A 24902-nucleotide genomic window follows, 5' to 3' on the forward strand; every position below is an offset into this window, starting at 1 on the left:
ACCACTCAGGAGTTGTACTTCTTCCTATCTCTGTATCTGCTGTTAGCCCTTGTTTATGTAGCCCGTGGGCCAAGCTATAGAAAAAGCAGTATTTACCCTGCACAATACTCTCCACTGAAAGGCAAATGCGCACATTTTTCCTCTCATAATTTCCATTTAAAGTATGAATTGGAGGTTTCCAAGCCTTGCCTTTCTACACAAGAATAATTCAGTTGCAATTTACATTTTCGTGCGCTCAAAATGAACACCAGGATGACTCATGTGCTGTTTACAAGATGTGTGTATTTGCTGGTAAATACCTTGCTACAAACAAGCTATAATTTAAGTATTCAAAAATCTTGCTTCTGCATAAAATTACTACGAACCATAATTTTGGAGACCATGACCAGAGCTTCAATTTCAAGCTTGCAAAGCTCTTCCTACACAGTGATTCTTAAAAGTACGAGTGTATTTTATTCTCTGACAACGGCAATCATTGTATCTCTGTAATTGCGGAAAAGATTACCTAGCTCTTAATTCACATTAGTCAGCTGCAACAATACCATGCTCCTTTCTTTTCCTCTGAAATAAACTAATTATTGTCAATCAGCCCAGTGGAATGTTAACATTCTCCATAACCTGTCTTTCAGAGGTAGTCATAAATGCTAGAAAGTAGCTGATATAAACTAATCAGAGCCCTAGAAATATCTCAAAACATATTTCCACTGCAGTCTATCATTTTTGTCATATTATTTCTAAATATTATATTTTGTCTGGACAATAATAGTCTTTTCATATACTTCTATAGTGCTTTTCACCTAACTATTCAAAGCTCTTGCATTAATTAAACAACACTGAATCCCTGAGTGTTGTAGCAATTACTATAATATTTCTAAACCTTAAATGTTTTCACGATCAAAAGCTGATCAATAAAGCTTCATGCATCGAGCAGTTTGGACAAAGAAAAGTTTTCAGGCCACTGTATTTGCTCACGCCCAGCTTTCTCCACAAACTCACAATTGCAAGAACTGGAGTCACACGCAGAGAAACCGTGAAGGGGGTGACTGTCATTCTCCCTGCACTTCAGGCAACCGCTCCTTTCCAAAGATAATAGCAAGTTACAGTTCCCACTTAGTATTTCCTTCCAGCTGGTAGAACCCATATGAGGCTTTTCAGATCCCGGAGGAAGACACGGGAGCTGGAAGCCTTGGGGAAGCAGCCCATGTGCCGAGTCTATAATCAGCCGTGACGCACGGTGAGCTTTCAAGCGCCATATGGACTAGACCAGCAGACGCCGCAGAGATGGGACTCTTCGTTTGTTGTTACCTGGGAGGCCTGTGACATCTAGAAACAATTTTTCCCTTTCAATCTGTGTCAGATCAGCGATCAATAATTCATCTGATAGCTGAAATGCAGAATGGGGTACCAGTTTTCTGTGGTTTACGAGTAATACTGCGCTTTTTAAAAACCAGGCTGCTTTGGAACACAGCAGAAGAGGTGCTGCAGGAAACGTATGACATGCCGATAAGCTGCACTACACCCATCCCTGTATAATCCTCACATAACCTGAAAATTAAACTGCCAGTTTCATGGTTTGTTTTTGCAAAAGGCTGCTATTAAAATGCTGCAGTTCAATTAAGGATTCGAAGAGAGAAATCTAGACACTAAAAAACCTCCATGGAAAAGAGATTTTTCCTTCATGGAAAAAAAAAAAAAAAAAAAAGCTTTTTCCTCCTTGGAAAAGAAGAGAATTACGATGATTATCTTGAAATAATCATTGAATTCTTGAAATAGAAGTGGCCCCAGTCTGCCCCAAGAGCCAAGGCAGGTAGGACCCCTTCAGCTATTGCTTTGGAGCCTCAGATCAGGATACTGCTCTTGACACCGGCCGTTTCTACTGACGTGGTCTGCGTAAAACTTCTGCTGAAGAAGTGACTGAAAACTGACTGTGCCTGTCCTCAGCTCCGATCAATAAAAACATGCATCCAGGATAAAAACGTGCTCACTCTTCAATGGCAATATTCACTTCGGAGGAGGCTGCCATAACTGTTAGTTCCTCTAGCCTGAGGGATATCAGATGTGAGAAATTACGTGGTTTAGCTCGCAGACGTCTTTGTTCAGCGTGTGAGAGAGGAGTGGGGAGCCTTCAGCAATCCTCAAGCATGACTCAGGAAAAACCTAAACAAGTGCAATTAAAACTCATAAATAAGTAAGTTATCAGAGAACCAGATGCTCTTCTCAGCTAAGACTGCCACAGAAGCGCTCCGAAAATAGGCTGGAAGTGTCTGTTCTGGTCCGAGTGATGCGTCTACCCTTCCCTGATTGAAGAGAACCAGGTCAGACAAAATGACCGTGATTTTGCCGAGTTTGGTATACGATACATTTTAATAAGATTGAAAGGGTTCACGTGTCCCCAGCGTGTAATTGAGCGGATTAGGCTTGGGAGGGCTCACAAAATGAGAGGGGACTGACCAAACCCACCCGCAGCATTCGCTACGTGCCGACTGCCGCTGCGAGCCTCAAATGAGGCCACCGAAATTCAGCTCAGGTTCCTGCCTGCCTTGGGCTTGCCATTAATCTGGGTTCATTTAAAGAGTCCAATAACCTACAGTTAACGTTACCTTATACTATGAACCTGCTGTAATTCTCACTACTTATTTTGAGCACATTTTTTTGCTGTAGTACTGCCACGACGAGACAAATGTAGAAAGATGACACTATTTGCCTCGGAGAGTGCAACAGCTTCTCGCAGCTATTGATCCCAGCTGGCTCCGAATGCAGCACAGGGGTGCGTCAGGAAGGTCAGACCAACGACCTCCAGCCTTCATCTCTTCTCGAGAGCCGGAGACAAACGCCTAAAACCGAGAATTGGCAATTTCAAATAAAATTACTCGGGAGTAGAAATAAAATTACATTCCCAATCAAGATTGCAAATGTAGCCATGAGAGTCTTCAGTAGTTTCTGCCCAGATCTTCTCTGCAGTCACGCACAAACATCAGGCAGTTCTCCTGCCCAAATTCAACAGTCTCCAGAAACCCACAGAAGTCTGACTGCATAATGCTAAATAGTGTTCAAAATGCACAATTAATCCTTAATCTTAGTTACTGTATTTCCCTTTATAAGAGGAGTAAGGCAACCCTTGATTTTTTATCAGCTGGAATCTGAAATCAAAAGCAGTAATTATGCTTTTTATTTGTGACTGAAGATAGTGATTTGACAGGTAGGAGCAACCATAAATAAACAATATTTTAATACAGAAACAGTATTGCTTCTTGTTGAATTCACTTCAAATGATCAGGCATTTAACAGTGTTCTAGATGTACAAACTAATGCAGAAGAAACTGTTTATTCTTTGGCTTCTGACAGAATGCTTCACAGCTTTTTTTATATTTTGAAACTTCAATACTTGGAGTTTTCTGGCTTAGCTGTAAGAACCCTTGTTGGAGTCCCCGGGTACACAAGAGCAGCTAACAGCTGGTTGGAAATACCAGAAATGAGGTTTTGTCCTCTTTTCTCTCACAATTTTTCTTTTTTTGCCTATTTTTTTTTCTCTTCCTTTCTGAATTGTTGTAAAAAACCAATACATTAAAATATCTTAGTTATGACAATTGTTCACCCAGGGTCTGTTAAGGTCACAGGATGGAGTTGTCTGTTCCCCTAATTCTCTGAGGTGGACATTAAGTGGGCACGATAATTGAGTTATTAATAATTAGATAATTGTGATACAATTCCTGCAACTGCTTTTATTTCCATATCTCAAGACAAGGTTTTGAAATAGAGAAAGATGAAGAAGGCTGGGTGGCTTCACCTCATCTAGCAGTGCCTGCTCTTGATTGATTTGAGTTCATGCGGAGTGGTACTTGTTGTACCTCTAATCAGAACTGATATATTTTTCTTGTTGTAAAATATAATTTATTTTCCTGATTCTCCTTTTGTTGAAGTATTCCTGAAAATAACTACCTCTGCGTCATGGCATGCCATAGCATTACGAGTCAAATGCAACTTTCTGAGACAAGACAAAGCAAAAGCATCCCGAATCCCTCCGGTGGACTAATTCATTCTGTTTTATTAAAAAATAAATTCATTAAAAATCTCCTTGGCATTTCCCTAGAGGTGCACGGTATCATGTCCTTCCTTTTTATTTTATTTTTTTTTTTCCACAGGACATAGCAGAAGCCTGATGCATTGATTTGTTGGGCGAGGGAAAGAGTCCAAATGCAGAATTAGCACGCTTGTTCTCTTTGACAAGAACACACTTTGACAAGAATAAGTTAAACCTCAGACCTACAGACTAAATAAATGCTAAGGACCTTTTAACAAACACTTTCTCTTAGACAAATCCCTCAGTATTCCTTTTAGCCCAGCTATTAACTCTTCTGTGGCAACTGTGTTTGGAGAGTTCCCATCTGACCTGGGATCAGGCTAAACCAGTGACACTGGTGACCATTACATTACTGGGGTAAACAGCCGTGGCCTTGCAAAGTCACACACTGCCTCTGGCCGCAGCTGCTCCAGAAGTCCCTCTGGCAAAAGTCAGGAAACCTGAGGTTTGACCGGAGCCCCCAGGGAGGGCGTTGCAGTGACTGCAATATTACTCTAATCAGTAAAATAAAAGCTTCTTTTCATCAACAGCTAATCACAGGACTTCATTTGTCTCTGACTTCCTTCAGTTGCCTTGACAGATGAGAGCACAATAATATAAATAAGAAATGACAGTTTACCAAAGAAGGTTAACATAAGGTCGTGCCTTTTTTTAATTTGACTTCTGGAGCTTATTCATGTGTGAAAACGTACTTTTGTAGCTGTAGTCTCAGCATCCCTTACAGATCTGGACTTGTGCCAATAATTTGAGTTTTTAAATGGTATTTATGTTCAGAAAATACAATTTCTGCTTTTTCTGATGTTCAGGTAGAATTGTTTCTCATTATTATGAAATATTAAATGAGAATATCGACATGTCTCGCAGCATATCTAACTGAAGTAAGTCAGTGTTACCTCTGCTTAACAAATAAGGAGGTCCTGCACACACACACACACACGCACATTTCCTCTCCCTTCCTCAGACCACATTACAGCTTTCTGAGCAAACCCACCCACCGACACTGACCAGACTGCCCCCAAAACAGTGACCACCGGTACAGACGCATAGAGGACAGAATCAGACTGACAGTCATACACTAGCAGATGTCAAATATTAATTTGCTGTATTATTTGTGCAGTGATTTAAATCCAAATCCTTTCTCATCATTAATTTTCATCAGACACGTGAAGAACAAGAGGTAAGCATGAGCCTTCTGTCAAAATCTGCAATGCCTACGCAACTACCTGCCAGAAAATATTTCTCTGTCAGATAAGAAAACTGAAGTTCTGTCTCCATGAACACTGGAGAGTAAAATCTGCAGTACAACATGCAAATAATTAGTTTTGAAAGGCTAATCAGTTCACTGCTCTGAAGGACCAGGCCTCAGAAGGAGCGCGGACTCCACAGCGTGGGGTGTCCCAGCCTGTGCTGCTCAATCCCCTTCCCCATCTGGCTCTAACCAGCTGCAGAACCATCCGAGAAAGGGAAGATTTAGTCAGTGCTGATAGCAATAACTTATTTTAAGATTACCCTGCCTATTTTATGCTGTTGTCTTGTTCATATTCATGAAGCTTGTGTCTTGCACACACCTTTGACACCCTAGAAGACAGAGATGCTGAGAAACCTAAGCTCATTGTAGCTGTGAAATTAGGCCTTTGGGTCTCCTAAAATTGCCCCCCCCCCCCAGCTATTATTGATCAAATCAGCAGTACACTTCATTATGTTGCTGGATCAGTGAATTTTTATCCACTTTCCCTTCCTTAGCATTGAACAGCTACAAACGGCTAAACCCATTTTTTTTAACAAAAAAATTTCCAGTTATTTCCTGACAACATCTTTTCTTTCTGTCAGAAGGATGCTCTACTTTGAGTCTGAAAAACAGGATCAATCTTTGCACTAATAATGACTTACTGAATAAAACCTGTGCTACTACCATGGTGCTTTTCTAACGATACACCTTATTTGTACCTTAGCTTCTAAAAAAACCTGTACACCAATTGATCATTTCAGTCACCAGTGAAATAAAACCAGCCATGAGACGGATAATGGAAGCAGAACAATAGTACACATCTATTTAACGCTCGAGTTTAGACTAAGGGGTAACATAAAGCACAATGATGCTATAAAGAAAGAAAGAATGTAACCGCCCAGAACAACTCTAAGCCTTATTCCTCCAAAACCGCTGGCTAACCTGAATGAGAAGCTGTTTTACTCTCATCTGCAAAATGACCCCTTTGAGCAATGCAGAGGCATCAATAAAACACCAGTTCAGTGTCACGTCCTGAAAGACCAGCACCTTCCAGCAGCACACACAGTTTTGTTTGGAAGTTCACTTTTCCCCTACGTGGTAATCAACCACTCAGTTACTTATGTTGTAACATCTGATGGCTACAAGCTGGCTGAAGTTAGCCTTCTCGCAAGCCGGTATGGCCACGTACTCGTCGTCATTATCATCTCCACAGAAATTCAGGCGCAACTAGAGTCACCACCACGTTCACTTTGTTCTATGACTTCAGTGTTTCCAGTTTACTGTGTGTTTCCATTTTTGTCTGAAGATTTCAAAAAGCAGCTTCAAAACAGCTCATAATATATTCCCCTGTAATTCCTGATTAGACAGTATATAGTACAAGAATCAAATATCTTAAGCTCTGTTTGAGTTTTTAAAGAATGTCAAAATACCAGAATTTAAGGTATCTTTTAAGAATAGAAGAACCCTGCAGATGGAATACTAATGTAACTAACTTATTAACACAAAACTATTTTAAAGGAAACGGGTCTCTTGCATGCTAAGCAATTTAGGATTACAATGAGCAGGGCCCTTGCTTTCAAAGACTTTGGTTTTGGACAACTTTTACATAGATCTGAAAGCAGTAAGTCGTCATCAACACACAGACCTGTACACTGGTTCATGGGCATATCACCAGCCAGATCCCAAAAGAGGTAAAAGAAGGCTGAGGTGAAGTAGCAGGAATCTGAATCATGGACAGTATTTCTGGCTTGAGCTCCCAAAAGACCAAAATTAAAAGCATGGAGAACCATAATGAAAAATGTCAATCAAAATAGAATAACCATCTACAGCTTATTTACACTGTCAAGCAGATATCAAATGACAGGTTGCTGTGGAAAATAATTCTACCACCTTCTAGCGAAAAAAGGAGTGCAGCCAAATAAATTATAAAGTTTGGATAAAGCATATGACCACAGCCAAGAAATACATTGCTTTGTACAAACCCTAAGAACGGAGTTGAAGGACAATGGATAAAATGAAATCCCGGAAGAAAAGAATTTGTTAGATACTACACAATAGGAAAAGCCAGAGAAGATGGTTTCTTGTGAAAAGATGATAATACAGTTCATGAAAACCTACCTAGCACCTTTCATCTTGAGATAATCAAAAAAAGGTCAATGATATACTCACTGCAGCAATGAAATGCTATCGAGGGTGCAATCCAAGCACACAGCCAGGGCCCACAAGATCAAATGGCAGCGAACATTCATTACCTGTGTTAGAGGAGAGTTCAAGAAGAAGGAACCGCTCTGGCCTGCAACACAGCACACCTTGGCTACTTCACACCTCATCTCCTCTACCTTTTGCAGCATCTGGTGATGTAAAACTCGTAGTGACTGTAGGTCAACAGATCAGATGGGCTTGTTTACACCCACTCTATGTTTACCAGTGCATCTTTAAGAAGTCTAACCATATTTCATTATGTGTTCCAACACAAGCTTATGTGATGTTTTGCTTCTGCACAAAGTCAAGCTGTTGCATAAGAAGAAATTTTACCCCATCATGCGCTAACTAGACTTATATTTCCCTTAGGAAGAAGACAAATAGGTTTACGTAGCATGTGGTTTTAAATCCTTTTTTATTCAGTTAATCTCTAGCTGTGGAACTGTGATTGAAATGCAAAAATGTATGTGTATTTTCTGATAAGAACCATTTTGTTTCACAGACAGACAAAATATTATCAAACATATACACTTTCTTCAAGTTTTTAAATTGATGATGGAAATTCCATAATCAGAACATGGCACAGCCAATCCAGGTTAAGTGATAACATTTTTTAAAGAAAAAGAAAAACGAAAACCCAACCCTTTGAAGTGTTCTTACAGTTACATCTTCATAATCCAGACATGAGAAGATCTGCACTCTTGACAACTCTGAGTATACGCTCTTCAGCTGGCTCCAGATAAAAGCTAACATTTCCTTTTCCTTTACAGTGTCCTCTCTGATTTCTTAATAGCAGTGAAACACAGTACCAAAACATTACCTCCACATGATTTTCCATCTTCCTCCAGTTTCTGGCCAGCTGGACATTTGCAGTGGTAGCTGCCGATGGTATTACAGCACTGGTCGTGACAGCCACCGTTCTCTGTGGTGCACTCATCTACGTCTGTCAGAAGAAAATATACAGCAGTCAGTAAAGGGTGGGCATTGACCACGTTGCCTGGTTATCTGAGGACAATCGTGTATGATTCTGATGTGAATGAATGAGAAAGTTACCGAGACATCCAGCTAAGGACCCTGAAGGCAACTGCAGGAGCAGTGACTCCCAGCTGTGCCCCCCAACTCAACCAAGAGGTGCAACAGTGGGATTTTCCTCCCCTACTTCTGCGTAAGGTAAGCTGCAGAGTCCACCCAGCTCCAGCTGCAGGCTCTACCCAACTCGCCAACTTCCCACTTCTGTGCAACAAGGCCAGGAACAATCTTTATACTGTCATTTCCACCAGGCTCACTTGTCTAGCCATCATGGCAGAGATGAGAAACCTCTGAAAAATGGTAGTATTTTAAGTCAATTAACGGCCTTCTCTCCTTCCGATACGTGTGCACCAGCATCTACACACATTACTTATTCACCTGATCAGGTCAGTGCTTGCCTGCATGCAAAAATAGACCTTTACACATTATAAATGAAAAACATTAAAGAACCGCATAAATAATTAAGTGAAGAGGGTAGCCAATGGCAGAGAAAAATCAATAGCAGAGACATTTGCTTTTTAACCCATGTACTCATATACCCGACGTAAGAACGTCTGAAGAAATGTGATAGAAATCATCAGGCCAGTAATGCCGCTCTGCTGAACAAGATCAGAGACAACAGATGGTGTGGAAGTATTTCTAAGCTAGAAAATTTGTCAAATGGGACAGTAAATGTAACAAAACCAGTGGGTATTTGCTGCACTGATTTCACGTGTTCCGAAACGCACACTCGTGCGATGCTTTCTTGCTTGCTTTGCTCTCTCTGAAGTGTTAATGTCACAGAGTCACATAATTCACCAGTGCAGGGGTAAGCAGGGACAGCAACGGACCTGCGTAAGAATAACGCGCTGTGGGTGTCCTTCCTTCAATTTTTTGACAAATATCTTGCACTGGCTTTGTGGCAGAGCCGACCTTCTTGGCATGTTGGAATGGGAAAGCCAGGGCTAAAGGGACACCCCACGTTCTCAAAGCCCGGCATGAGGACGCAGGTGACAGATCTCACATCTGCAAGGCCTTTGGCACTGGTAGAGATCACACATCACGTTTAGGCTAGAGAGCAAGAAAAGCAGGAGGAGGAAGATCAAGCAAGAGCAGATAAGCATCATCGTGACTGAAAATCGCAGGCGATTACTTCACATTAGCAGCACTTTGCATCCGCAATGGGGAAATGAGTTTTAAAAAAACTAATTACACTCTGGTCAAAAGAAATACAAAGTGCTGTAAAGTCAAATCTAACAATGAAAGAATTTCGCACTCAGGCAAGAGAGATGAGAGCCTTTCAGCTGCAATCCTCAGCTGTTAAAGTCTACAATTTACCAAGGTTTGCTAGTTCTTCCATGGGCTTGTGCTTAACTTCTTCAGCTCGTTTCTGATCCTGGCTAAAAACAAGAGGTTAAAAGAAATTTTGGGGGAGGTTTAGACTATTAAAAAGCTAAGAAAATTGTATCACGAAACACCAATATTTACTAAAAGGCAGTTGAAGAGGCACAAACTCACTATCCCCATCCAATTTCTCTAAGGCTCTAAATCCAAGTGTGATGACTGACACAACAAAACTTTTTCCTCAGCGATACTGAAAAACACTGGCAAGCAATATTACAAAAAACAATAAATTCAGTTATCTCAGAGACACACAACAAGCCAAATTCTAACTTGCATGAAGTCAGCAAGGCTCTTCTTGATTTCATGGGAACACAATTTAGACAAACTTTTCAGAAGAAAAACACTCCCCTCTGCCCAAAAATGCAAAAACAAATCGTACCAAAATAAGACATTCGTCTGTTCGTTTCTCTTCAGCAAGAGACAGAGAGAACATATGACAAGCGACAGATTTTAGACATATTCCTCAAAGCACTGGAAGAAGGCACGCTAGCGCTGAGCATCGTGCAGAAGATCGACAAAACAGGCGTGTTCCAAATGATTTACTCTCTCTGACTAGCAGACATCTTGATGTGCCTTGTGGTAATAAACAGTAATGAGCCACATCATAACCCTGCTCCACAGCTTTGACTTCTACTTATACTAAGGGTATTGAAAACCAAAATATAATCTCTTGCTTTTTTTTTAAACAAAATATTGGGAAGAATGACTTCATTCTTCTACGCTGTGTTTAGCACCTACAATGCCACATGGCCACCTAGCATGAAACATTGGCTAAGTGGTGCGGTCTGTGATATACAGCCAAACTTATTAACACCAGTGTCTGTATTTTGAACCAAACTATTGGAAGAAAACCTTTCTAGCTGAGGAGCTAATCATCATCCTCTTGATTTCACTAGGCTATAATACATTTGGAAGTGTATAGTGCTATTGCATACTAATGTATGGAATGTTTTTCCTCTGGATTGCAGCGTGTTTCTATTAGCAATCAGAAATCTTTTCCTTTCTTGTTCAGCATAAAACGCTGGGGATCACTTATGGCATTTGTCCCCCCAAAAGTATTGGTGCTATATGACTGATAACCTCATCTTCTTCTTCGTGCTCTTTCCAGGATTTCCTTGTCTCTGCCTCAATACTTCTTTTCATCGTCTGATGACATGTTTTCATCCATTTCTTTGCTCCTTCTTATATCGGAAATCCACTGCTTTTTCTATTATATGCCAAAACCATGAGTTTTCATCCACATGTCTCTTTAAAATAAGTATCTCGTTTAAAGCTAATCATCATAAATCAGAAACAAAATGATAGTTTATTTATAGACACCAAAATAAGCTTTTTGATACAGCTTTATCCCTAGTATAAAGCACTCACATTGGAAGGAACACACTCACTAGGTATAAATTGCACCAGTTTTAACCTTAGTGTTATGAAAATTTGCTCTCTAAGCATCTGCATCCTTCGCTGTACTGTCTCCTGTACAAGACCATCTCCATTGTCTGTACCCTGCCAAGTTGTTTTGCACAACTCAGTAATAAAGGTCAGATGTTGCCTCAGTCCAACACCAAAATAAATGATCTCAATGTGAAGTAAGAAAGAATGTGTTCTACATTTGTAAAAAGACAGTTCCTACAGATCTTATAAGCTGCAATCAGCTGTCCTATATTCCTAAAACACAGAATAGTCAGAATTTTAAAATCCAATACAGCTTTGCCACTGTAAAAAAAGGGAAAAAAAAACCCAAGATAAACAATTCTGTCAAATGATAAATTTCTGTCTGCTTTTCGTATTCAATGTCACTCAAGGTTGCAAATATATTTGCCTTTTGAAAAGCAAGAAAAACGACAGAAAATTTCTGACATGTAACAAGTCTGCCAGGTTAGGTCTGACAAAAGTTCAATGTTATCAAGACTATCAATCCATCTGTAATGACATGCTGTAGGCACTTCAAAAAAAAAAAAATGAATGTGATGTTTGCTACTGCAATGCTTCACATTTATTTATAGAGCCAATGTCGCAACACAAAAACATTATCCATGGGACATACACTATGTGAGCTTTCAATCCTGCCATGTGAAGTCTTAAGGAAAAAGAAATTGAAAAATCCCTTCATCTAGATTAACTTGATATTAACTTTATATATGGTCTGTCTACCATACATATGGGGGGGAAAAAAAAAATAAAAAAATCAACAGCATATTTTAAATCCACTGTTACTCCAAACTGTGGATTGTAGACATGTGCCTGCATCCCACACTCCCTGCACATGTGGTGTTACAGAACAGCGCTATGTGAAAAGGTATTCTTTTGTCTAAAAATCTAGTCAAGTAATTGATATGTAGGGGAGCACGAAATGGACCGCCTTGGCCCGATTAAACATGCCAAGGAGCTATGTGCTAAATGGAGAAGGACTGATTCCAATCCCTTTACTTCTCTACTCTTGTTTAACACAAGGCACTCCCTATCTGAAAACATCACACAGCAGGGCAAGCTGGAGACATCCTCAGCTCCAGGGAAAACAACCCTTCACCACATTCTTATGCAAGTCTAGATGATTTGAGATTTCCTACAAATAAACAAAAACTTGATATAAAAGCAGACACTGGCCAAAGTGCTTTTCATTGGTAATTCCAATTTTAAATCTAACAGAAGTGACCGGCACTATCAGCAGCTCTCAAATGCAGCAAGTAAATGCCAGGAAATCAGTCTGAAAAGCAGAAATACCTTAGGGCAGAAGTGTCCTCTACACACCTCTACGCTGAGCTATAGGTGAGGGCTGCAGCTCTGCAGGTTCTCCATATGGAGCTGAATTCAGCATCTTTAAATACCAGTAAGGGATTAAGCCTGCCCTGACCCCAGGACTGGACAGACTTACTGAAGGAGAAAGCATCTGCACCGAGCACCAACGGCCCTGCAAGGGGAGGCCGTTGTCCTGCAGCAGAAAAACAGTGGAGTGAATCACCACTTCATTGTGGCAACAATTTGTAGGTTTAGGTCTATGGGACACACCGGCTAACACTCTGCCAACAGGTTAATGTATTTTTAAATATATTTTACCTGTACAACAAGTTTATGCAGCATGCATTAGTATAAAGATCCCTTTTTAAGGTAACAAAGAGAATCTCATAACCAAAGTCCAGTATTTAAAACCTATTTTCCAAGGTTTCTACATTTGTCAGCTGTATATGAGCAACAATTTTATTTACTTAACGCAGCCACATGCAAACTTGCCATTTCAGTGACCAGCCTTTGGGGCTAACCTGTGCTCTGACCCGTAAGTTGCTGACTTCAGTGCATGGCAGAGCTCGCTGGACTTGTAATAAATCACTGAAGCGGAATAAAATCTGCAAAATCATTCACATTGTTATTGCAATACAACATGAACAAAGCCCACCATCATGGAGAGAGGAGGTTATTTTGATTAGTTTAAAAGCGTTAGGCTAACACGCCATGCTTCAATTAGAGGTCAAAGTAGTGACAACTATTTATTTAGCAGGAAGACAGTATTTCGCTAATAACACTTCTCCCCAGTTGGGATTTTCTCCTGAAGACTATGATGAAGATGGTCTGATTTCAGGAAATCTAAATGCTAAATATCTTCATCTAAGAAAGAATTTTGATTACTCTCGCTAACAGGCACTGGCAGCTTCTATTGACTTTAACAGCAATTTAGAGACGTAAATTCCTAACTCAGAAAACGTAACTCAAATACTTTCAGGTACAAAACCCTCATAATGGTTAGAATCAAAGCCTAAATATAGTTTATAACGTGCAACAAATGCACCTATGCGTGAACCTTAACGTATTTGAGTGCCTGGTACGCGAACAAAGGAGTACATATGCAACTGTATTACAATTTGCTTTTATAAGGAGGTGTTATAGGCAAGTGTCTGCAAATCATAATGCACACTTGACAACTTCTTATTTACACATCTAAATAATTTGATTCAATTTTAAAAAATTGCTAAAGATCCAGCGAATAGGAAGCTCCTTAACTTACGGTTTTAGACACCGTTTTTTAAAATTATGGCCCAGATGGTCTGCAACCAAAACCGTATGTCTGAAAGAATCCTGAAACGGGAGAAAGTTGATTTGAACTTTAAAGGCCGCTCACTGCTATGACGCAACACAGTCCACGCGAATGCACACGCGCATACGTCATACGTAAATACAACGTAACGAGGAAATACACTGGACAGGCCGTCGAGCACAACGCTCACACCCCAGAGACAGCATTTCTCTTTTTCCTTCGTTTTGTGCCAGAGCTTTGTAACAGTTGTCTTTGAACAATAATTGTCTCTAAACATAAATTACACCCATCACTTCCAGCGCTAACCATAAATTATCTGCCTGAATAGAAACAAAGCTGCTCATTCTGATAGTCAAGCGCAGTCCTACACATGTATTGATTAAGCACTCTTAATGCTTTATTAGGTTTTCTTCCTCCACAAAGTCAATAACAGGATGAATATTTCTTCTTGTGCTGTTATGAAGTATCGTAAATCTGAGCTGTTATTAACAAGCGTCTGATTAGTGGAGCAAACTTATCTGAGAGTTTGGCACAGCCTCTTCGTGCGTAAACTCCCAGAAGACACCCATCATTGCCACTGTCTCCACTGGCAGCTGGAGTACTTGTGCTTTCACAAGTTATCACCTCCTCTTTTTGTTGGCTTGGTTTTTTGCCCTTTTTTAAAAAAAATAAATTACTGCTGCACTCATTCCTCTCTATCCCCATGTCACACTCATACACGCAGAGAACATCAGTCACGTAACGAACGCGGGCATGGCCTGGTTTCCCGGGGATGCGGGTCTGTGCCTTGGTTTGCTTTCTTCTGTTACTGAGGCACTAAAAAATTCCATTTCATGAAACTTAGATGCAAACCCAAAAATCAAACAAAGCCCCTTGTTAAACATACTTCACTAGTATTAATTTTTCCTTATTAAAATCATCTGAAGAAAAAACCAAACAGATTCATCAATCATTTGCACTTGCTCACATTAAGAATAACTCCTTTGAAGTCAGAATAAAATTCAGTAGAGGAAAAAAGAGGCTGAAAGTTTAAATAAGTGAAACAACAAGCTCTTAAAACCCAAGATGCTGGCAAGCACTGCTAGGTTAGACTAGACCCATAGTTCTCGTGCAACAGCAGAGAACGCTTAGTGCCCTACTGCAGGCACAGAGATGGCCTGTTCCACCCCAAACTCTGCTCCTCCTGCTCTCTCCTAACCAAAGACTAGACTCAGTTCTGAAAATTGGCATTTAAAAGTCCTTTTAAAATCTCCGTCGTTGGTTATGGCTCCTCCATAACCATACACATGGCTGCTCTCTCTTTCCCCCCCTCCCCTTTCTTTTATTCCTAATGTCCTGATCATCAATAACATTTTGCAACACTAACTTCCAAAAGAAAATTGTTGTGTGAAAAAATGCCAGCTTTGATTTTTTTTTATCCCTCTTTAAAATTCTCTATCAAGCAGGAACAATTATCTCCTAAAAGTGAAATACAGGACCCAAATCATGCACAAAGTTTTCCTTTCTACACCAACTAGAGTAACTAAAATGAGAGGTTGGGGTGAAAAGAAAAAACAACACAAAACAAAACCCAAAAACAGTCTCAGTACAATGAAATCCTATGAGTGCTCATTTTTAAAAAACATTTCACCAGACAAGGTATGAATAATGCAACTAAACATCCCAGAACATCTGAATTAAGCAACAACAGACTAACGGATGCTAATTGACAATGATTGGAGATGATTGTGGAGTACGGCTGGAGCTATGATTACAAACAGAGCTTATGCATCCAGCCCAAACCTCAAGTACCATTGCTGCAATTAAAGATATTTTATCAAATTAGACAAGTGTTTGCCTTTGCCTGCTATGATGGTTACGAGCAAAACATAAAAGAAAGCACCGTTTGCTGTACTGCAACTTTCCTTCCATCAGAGCTCTGCCGAGATGGATTTCTTTCTGCTTCGACGTTTTATGCCACAAAATGGAGCCTTTTTAGAAAGAATTCAAGACCCTGCACTGACATCCTTAAAAGCTCTTGCTTTTGTCTAAAAGTGCTTTTGCCCTAAACCTGCATTCTCTTTGCAGCACATAAGTTCCAGTACCAACAAGTGCTGGCTATGCACACACAAACAAGAAATGAGTTTGAACTTCAAAAGTTTGATTGTACAATATAAGCCCTTACATATTTTGCAGGCAGGTAAACATTCTTGAAAGATCATTTCCAAAGCAGCAATTATTAGCAAGACTTCAGGACTCTTAACAACCAGATTTCTTTTATGCTTCGAGTGCTAAATCCCAAGCATAAGCTGCAAGCACCAGCCAGGCGGTTGACTCCAGCCAAGCCAAGTCCTGGTGCCTAAAGGGGAGTTCACAAAGTGCACCCTGATCCTCAGACAGGCTTGCATCTCACTGCCTTCTGCTTTCCTGAGTAAGAAAATCAGTAGAAGATATCAGTCACTTGGTCACAAACCAAGGCTGGTTCTTTCCCGGTATTTTCTACTATTCCCAACAAGAAGTCCAACTTTCCTCTCTTGCTCCTCTAGAAAATTTACATGCAGAACTTCTGCCTTTCCTCCAGCTTCCTACAATCTCCTATAAATCAGGTCATCAGAATTGAATAAGGATACAGAACAAACAGGTATGCTAGGTCATTTTGAAAAGCTTCACATTTACAATCATTAAGTCTTGTAAATCTCCATAGGAACTAGTTGCTTCCATATTTTTTAAAAAAAAACACCACAGCTATGCAAAATTATGGAACTTCTCAGGCCAAGACAGCTGGGGAGTGACAGCCAGTATATGTAGGTGTAAATAACATGAAGGTACCCATGGGTTGGCTAGTGCCAACATCTTCAGGACCAAACAGAAGGTCAGAGAGACACAGCACTGGCATCAAAGAAGGACATCAAGGAAAAAGGCGGCAGCTCACGCATTCGGTTCAACCTGTATTTTTAAGAGACTGAAGATGTCACGTCCTAAGAAGAGCACCGCGATAGTCCACCACATAAATAACAAAAGTGGAGATAAAGACAGAGCTGTACATTGCTGGTGCCTTTCAGACTCACCAGGATAAAAGGTGAACGAATAATTTCAAACAGAAATAAATACACTTGCTCCAGGTAAAACCTGTAATGATGGGCCAGATTCTATTAATTCCGTGGCAGCATACTTTGGTACCCATGTGCAACGTGGGGTGTTTAAAGGCTCTGCTATACTGGTACTTGAAAATCTGTGTATAGCAGGAGTATGAGCAGGGCGAGCTCCAGCCCGCAGGATGCAGGAACAGGGAATTGGGCACTACAAGAAACTGACTTCCAAACGTTCATGTAAAGGAAATTCAAAGCACCATTTTAGCTTCTAGTTATAGAAAAGATGTCAATACATCTTTTTACAAGTGTAGAATAAAGGAGGTGTTTATTCTAGCTTTGTCTCTCTATCTTTATTCTGTACTCAGAAAAAGAAATGATCAGTCTAAGCAAGTGTATGGCTCCTTTTCTCTAAGCCTGTAAAATAAGTGTCTTGAACCCAGAGTGCCCTCGTTTCCACTGCAACACTGTGGAAAAGGGACACTTGAAGCACTCCTCAGTACGTTTGGGTCCTTCAGTTCACCATGGGGCAGGCTCTCACCCGGTACCAAACACGATCCGACGCCACACCAGCAGCGTGGCCAGAAGTGTAGGTGCAGAGCGATGGGTGGCACCACAGGAGGAACCTCCCCAGCAGGCGACCTGTCAGACCAGACCTGCCTACAGCCCCTGGTACAGGACCAAAGCCCCAGGTCCAGAATTCGCTGCCTAACGTACAAAAGGCTGTTTCATACAATACTAAGGTCTGAGCAAGCCAACAAATCAAGCAGCTTAAATTTCAGGGCATTCCTATTGTCATAAACCAGTTCCTTACGAACTGTTCTTTTTCATAATATAATTAACCCCAAGACTAAGCATGTGAGCAAATTAGTTCATTTTTCACATGAATAATGAAAAACTTTTTCTTTCCTTTTTCTTTTTTTTTTTGTTCTTTCCAAAACCGTTATGAACTGAAATGAATGTAAAAGATTTCTCAACGGAGAAAGGATGATGTGTGCCCGGCTTCTGGTTTAGAATTGGAATTCATTATTGAGATTTAAATGGAAGCTCTTATTTTCTTTTCTTATTTTTCTTAATAGTTGTCCTTGCCAGTCAATGTCAATCACGGGTAGAACAGACTCTACTCATCATCAGATGTATCCTGGGATTAGATCAAACAGCAACGAATGGCACTCCTCCGCTACCGTCTTAAATGGGTTAAATATTTCTTTCTTCCCATGTCCTTTCGAACATTCTCTCCCACCTTTTGTTTTCCATTTCTAGAAGATCTTCCTAACAGTTATGTGGGCAGAATTACTCACTACCCTGACAAAAATCCTGCGCTAACTATAGTTGTAAAGTCATATCACTTTCTACTACAGAAAATAACTTTTCTGTAATCGTTCCCTGCGCAGCTGAAACACAACCGTACAACCAGGTCACTCGTTTACAAGAGACATAAATGAGAACTCATTATTTGCTTTACACAGACATATGCCATTACCACTTAGCTGCACTCAGTCACTGTGTCTTCTAGTAACTGATCTTGTGTGTCAAGGGCAAAGGAACCCATGGAAAAAAAAAAAAAAAAGATTAAATCTTAATCAGTTTAATTTGTAAAGAAACCCAAGGGAAGTCATTATTCCCAGACTTCATTGCCTAATTTGTCTTCTAATTCTTCTAACTTATCTGACACCAATGGGTGCCTGTTAACTATTGCTTATTGTGACTGCAGGGCAGGTTTGCTAAGGAGCCCAGCACGCCATAGCCTACGTGCACAGGGAGCAGCGCTGTTCGGGGCCGAGCACCTCGACGAAAGGGAGCCACTGGGTGCAGCCCTTTCATTTAGTGCTAAACAGGAGCTAAATATTTCAGGGAGGTCTGGATCCTTCTCACCAGAAATGGCAGTGAGGTGAGCATCCTTTAACTGGAAGGGAATTCCCACGAAAGAATTCAAGCAGGACACTTAAACTGGGTTAGGGGGTTACATCAAGCTTGAAAACAAAGAGACGGACAAACCACTAACTTGCATACAGTTTTTACCAGTGACAAGCTCAAAACAAGGGACAGAGAAAAGATTTTCTTTTTCCAGTGAAATTAACAACGAGTAGCAGAGAACAGCTGCGATTTCTTGGGGCCTTTCCTAGCAGAACAGCACAGAGGTCTCCTTTAAAACAAATAAATCAGGCTCAGTGTGATGGTGTAAGTCAGACACTCTGCAGAAAGAACAATTTGGCAGAAAGCTGCCTCAGCCTGACACCGGCATTTGAACCTGGGACCTTCACCAAGCACATGTGTTCACCACGTGTAGCGGCTGTCGTTAGCAGAGGTAGCAGACTTACTCTTACAGCCTGGGAGTTCTGGTTATGAAAATATGTGATCTCAAGGTTTTTAAACCGTCAAATGTCAAAGGTGATCACAGGCAGAAATTAGAGGGCTGAAATTGTTAATCCTGCATTGCTAAAACTGATTCATACCAGAGCCAGAAAGAGACAGTTTTATGTAACCCAAACTTTACACACTGATTCCCAATACAAACTAAATTTATCTTTTTAATCTATTTGGATGTCAGGCATCTGGTTTTGATGAGAGCCATACCCAGGTTTTTTTCAGGGGGTATAATCAAAAAGAAATTTGCATTTGTGTTTTCAGCAAGGCATCAGTGAGATGATGTCATTAATTTAAAAATTCAAAGTTACTACATCAGTGGGTCTTTTCAAACATGATCATTTTACACTTCAAAACACGCGTTTCACTACCCCTCTCCCTGCAAACAGCAGACCTAATTTTTTTCATGTTCCTCATTATTAACAAAGGATATACCACCGTAAAATCTTAAACACCACCACACTCCTATAAAATTGTTGGGTTTAGGATAACCAACCATATTTTTTGAGCAGCAGTAAGGTCAAAGTATTAAATCTAATACTCTTAAACAGAACACACTATTAGAAATAAATTCAAGTTCTTAAGGTCTTCTGTAAATGTTCAATAAATTAAAGACAGACATCAAAGGGCAAACACTATTAGGGGCAGAAAAATCCAAACATAGAGGCTGTGCAGAAATAAATACATATCTACCCAGCATTTTCGTGCAGCACACGTAACTTAGGCAAAGACAAGTGTATTCTACAGACACATGTATTGTTTGGAGTCCAAGTCCTGTTTTCAGAAAAGCGAGGAAATAAATCAATAAATATGTTTGCCTTGATCTTTAGCTCACTCTTACAGACCACGCAAAGTGTCTAATTTAACCAAACCTCTTCAAACCAAACATTGCTGGCTCTTCAACACACAGAAAAACAGTCGTACAACATATATCAGAAGAACACAAGGCTGAACAGCCTGGCCTGAACGTTCCCGAGACTGGGTGGAGCCCTACTTAAAATCAAGACCTTTCTTGCTATATGCATAAGTCCCTCTCCTACCCTGCACCTAGGCAGGAAAGCGGGGGTGGTGGGGCTATAGGTCAATGCCAGTTCACAGCTCAAGTTTCCACATTTGGAATTTCACCCTTCGGTTCCAATCAAAAAATGAATTCCTCACATTCAGCCCAAGCTAATTACTTTTTTGCATGGAAGAGACAGCCAAATTCATTCTGACGCACAAAAGGAAAGTGTGATATATGAGCAAAGTACATGTAATATAATGTTATGGATGGTTCTGAAAATCTAGCCAGAAACATACGTCGTTTCTATCATCATAGCTGTTGCCAACAGTTACCACCTAATGTTGTCTGAGAGACTGCAGTGATTTTGCGTTCAAAGGAAGAGGCAAGGACTCCGGTATCTCAGATCCCACACTGCCGTTACTGATGGCAACAGTGAATTTTTAACAACTGGAGAACATTCCTAGAGAAGGCAGCAGTCATCTTCATCACGTGGGATGCATTCACTGCTTACGTGGATTCCCTGCATCACTTAAAAAACAACACACTGCCCCAAAATCCTGAAAGTCGGCCGTGAAGCTTTCTGGTGAAGGAATTGATGCAGCGAGGCCATCAAGTTGACCTTCAACTACAGGAGACTTAAGTTGTGAATTTTGCTTTTTCTGTGTTCACTGTACCATCTCTTTGGCCCACTTAGAAGCTTAAAAGGCTTAATTTTGCTAAATACTTCTTCTCTAGGGTGCCCACATTATGAGCATTAAAAAACAGTGAAAAGAACTGATAACATGTGGATATTTGATTTTTTTTTTTTTTTTTAATGCGGGAAAGGTGTCAACAGTGACCCACCCAAGTAAACTAAAACCTGGTTACTACACTAGAGCAAAAGACCACAGGTTCAAAGACAGGAGAGGAGGAAATTAATAGTTTAACTTGATAGGCAGTCTTCTATGTAACATAAAGCTAAGAAAGATTATCTGGGAGTTTTAGACAACCTGAAATCATTAATGGAAATTGTTCTAGCAACTGGCCTTTTTACCCAGTAGCCAGCCATGGTTAGTACAGCTCACAGTTCACCTTCCTACTGGATATTACAGGGGTTTTAGCAAGATATTCTGTGGTGACAAATCCTGAAGGCTCAAGAGACCCAGCCCCAGCATACGCCTCTGCCGGATCTGTCCTGGCTCTACGCAGGATCAAGTCAAACGTCCCCACTGCAGTGCAGTCACCCAGATCCAGGTGACTCTCAGTCTTTGAGACAGCGTGGACGAGCAGTCAGCAGAAGCAGGAGGATGAGAGGACAGCCAGAGCCCAGAGAGGAAAGACAGCAGCAAAAGCAGCCAAGCAGAGGAGTAAAAAGGGATTTTGGCTCATTTTCTGTCACTTCTGTCCTCCATGCTGTGAGACCACTGATCCAGCTGCAGGGAGGCATCCCAGAAACCTGAGTAAGGCCATCTATGTACTACTCTAGAAGAGCTTTGCAATGCTTCTAGATGAAAAGCAATACTTAAGACACCTGCGCCTGATCTACTATGAGAACACTAACACTCAGAGGTGGCCTTGGCTCTTCTGACACGCACATACCCAGCAGGAAAACTCACAAAATAAATGTTAATAAACATGCTTACCAGAAGATACAAAATACCTTCAAGAAATGCTTTGTTATTGCTGAAAATAATTTCATACTTCAAGTGATGAAAAAAACCCAACGTTCAGATCTGTCTGCAGGAACCGCACCAAGAACAGGAGCTCAAAAGGCAAACCAGAGCAGTAAGTGTGGCACAAAGGAGATAACGTGGTGGGAATGTGGCTGCCTGTCCCTGTGGAGTCCCACCGATCGCAAGCTAAAGGCTGGATGGCAGCAGTTGCACTGGAGAAAAGAAAGGAGCTCAAGGAAAGATTCCCCTCCATGATGATTGTTCTGACTTTCTTTTGAGTTTGACCCACCATGGAGCAGATGATTGCTGGTGTAAAGCAACGAGGTATGCTCTGCACCCATGAGAGATGCTTGGACACCTAACAATGCCATACACCTCTGAAACACACATTTTAAAACACGGTTCTTTTTCCTCTACTTTATTCCTCTTTTTCTTTTTTTAAGGGATCATTCCTCTCATGCATTGTCAGAAAAACCAAGAGACAGCTTTTCCAGGATGAAATCAGTGGATTTAGGAGAAGATCAACAATTCTTGCGAGGCCAATATTTGGGCTGTGACCCAGAGAGGCAACATTCCCCTGTAATACAGACTTCATGCTTAACTTGCAATAACCTTCTCCATCCTCAGGCAACAGTTCTTCACAAAGCGCAAAGTACTTTTGAGCATTTTTTTCCTTATTTCTTCCTTTCCCCCCATCTCGTCAGCCATACACCTCTGATAAATTAAAAACTGTCCAACTATAGTTTTGTGGGGTTTTCCCCTCAAATGCTAAAGTATAATTATAAGATGGGGGGAATAAAATTACAAATTCAACCAAGGTCATTAATGTACAAAATGCAAATTGTCTCCCATTTGTCAAAGACCCTGGGGAAGTCTAGAGATAATTGAAATGATAGATGAACAGAGGAGACTAACTGCTAATGGTCTGTATATCAATGAATCAATGTCACATTTATGAAGGGCTTTGGGAAATTATTTTAAATACTTCATCTATAGCTGAAGTTTTGCCTACTTTTTCTTTTTAATGCTGAAAAATTAATGATAAAGTTCAGTTTATAGTTACACGAGTGTAAACCTGCAGTAATTTAAGCTCAATAGCAAGATATTGAAAAACTACTTATGTTTGTGCCAGAAATGACCAAATTTCTCAATTACCAGGGCTTATGGTGTAACTAAGGCAATATATATTTCAAAGATAATCAAATATTGGACCAGCCCTCACCCTCAAAGCATTTAAACTAATCTATTTTCCTGTGCATCTTATTTCCTCCAGAATTTGAATAAATTGGAAAAACAGGGAATATACATAGCACTGATTCTCATGCTTATTTGTTTTCCTTGTATTTTCAATTACAAACTGAACTGCTTAGAGCAGGGAATATTTGCAGATGTATTTATGGGGCACCAACCAAACAGGAACAGGGAGAGGAGAAAGAAAAAAAAAGAAATATTCCTTTTTTGAACAAAAAGTGAAGTGAATCTTGGAGGTAACTCTGGTACAGTTGCACCGAAAATCGTATTTTCGCTTCAAAAGAGGAACTACTACAAACCAGCAAGTCACTCTGCAGAGTCTTCTCCCAGTTGTGTAGGGAGCCATGGGACATTAGTAATAAATAGGACAAGGAATAAATAAAAAGGAAGTTTCAAATGTTAAGACACCATTTTGGTTGAATCTGTAAATAGTTTGGGGAGGGGGGACATTCAGAGGGTTTTATTTTGTTTTTTATTATTCCATCCCTAGTACTTTTCTGCTTTTCTTCCCACACAACAGGAAGGGTTCAGATGAAGGAAAACCAGTAGGACACCTGCAGGCTTTTCTATCCAAAAAAGCTTTTTCTAGCAAAAAGAAATAAATCATCACATCCCATCTAAGTGGCAGATAGCAGTACACTGAAACAGGTAGGCAGCATCACTACAAAATCACCTGAATTAAACTCCTTTTCATTCCCGCTCTCCCCAAAAGAAATCGCATGGGGAGACACGGAGAAGAGGTCAGATTTTATGAACATTCTGTAGGATTAAGAGAGATTTGCTTCATCTGAAAATAGTACCACGATTGCTCAGCTTGTGGAAACATGAACTAATCTGGAAATTACATCTGGATTTCCCCAGAGTTTGAATAAGCTGGGTATATCTAAGAGATACAACTGATTCTCCTATTACAGGATTTGGCACACGAAGCAAGCAAACGAATAAGGCTTTCAAGAAAACATTGCCGTCAGAGGGAACTTTGCTGCTGTCGGAGGAAATATAACACGTATGCATTGCAGGTAAAGAGTTCACACTAAATTTTCTAGTCATTACACTTACAGCCACAAACATTTATAAAGAATCAAGAAGTCCCATCAAGCTGCTGAGAAAAAGAGCAGGGATTCCCATGTGTTGGAACCAGCCTTCTCGATTATAAAATATCACTGGGGATGATGGAGATCTGGACCAGCTTCCTTTAGGATAACAACAAACCTTGAAGCAAAAAAACTGATCAGAAATGCATGATCCATGCAAAAAAAGGACCCCCCAAATCCATCCGCTGAGAACCAGCACTGGCCATGCTGACTGGTTTTTCTAATATTCTTCAGAATAAATACTCAAAAATAAAAATCTCCATAGAATGGGGCTAGTATTGTTGGGTAAAACAACATTTGCAGCGCCTGTTTTCAGGAAGGGAGGAAGGGAGAAAAAGCCAGCAGCACAAACAAAACAAGGTATCTTACTAACTACTAGATGGTCTTGGGAAGAAAGTCTGATCTGGATGTTGCAGTTGGCTGGGAAGGCCTGAAAACACATAAAAATAGTGTCTGCTCGATGCTGGTTTGTTTATATAGATGTCCTTTCTCCCCTCACCACCCTTTAAAAAAAAAATCT

General features: G+C 40.4%; 1 protein-coding gene across 1 annotated transcript in view; it reads right to left on the bottom strand.

Annotated features, from left to right (window-relative positions):
* LOC104343032 (uncharacterized) overlaps positions 1-24902 on the bottom strand; it is a 189479-nt gene that overhangs the window by 80056 nt on the left and 84521 nt on the right. The window contains exon 5 of the mRNA XM_086468615.1: positions 8332-8454. Within this exon, the coding sequence (XP_086324741.1) occupies positions 8332-8454 (123 nt within the window). The remainder of the gene's footprint in view (positions 1-8331; positions 8455-24902) is intronic.

Source organism: Leptosomus discolor, chromosome 7 (genome assembly GCF_034619465.1).
Source record: "Leptosomus discolor isolate bLepDis1 chromosome 7, bLepDis1.hap2, whole genome shotgun sequence".
Lineage (NCBI taxonomy): Eukaryota > Metazoa > Chordata > Aves > Leptosomiformes > Leptosomidae > Leptosomus > Leptosomus discolor.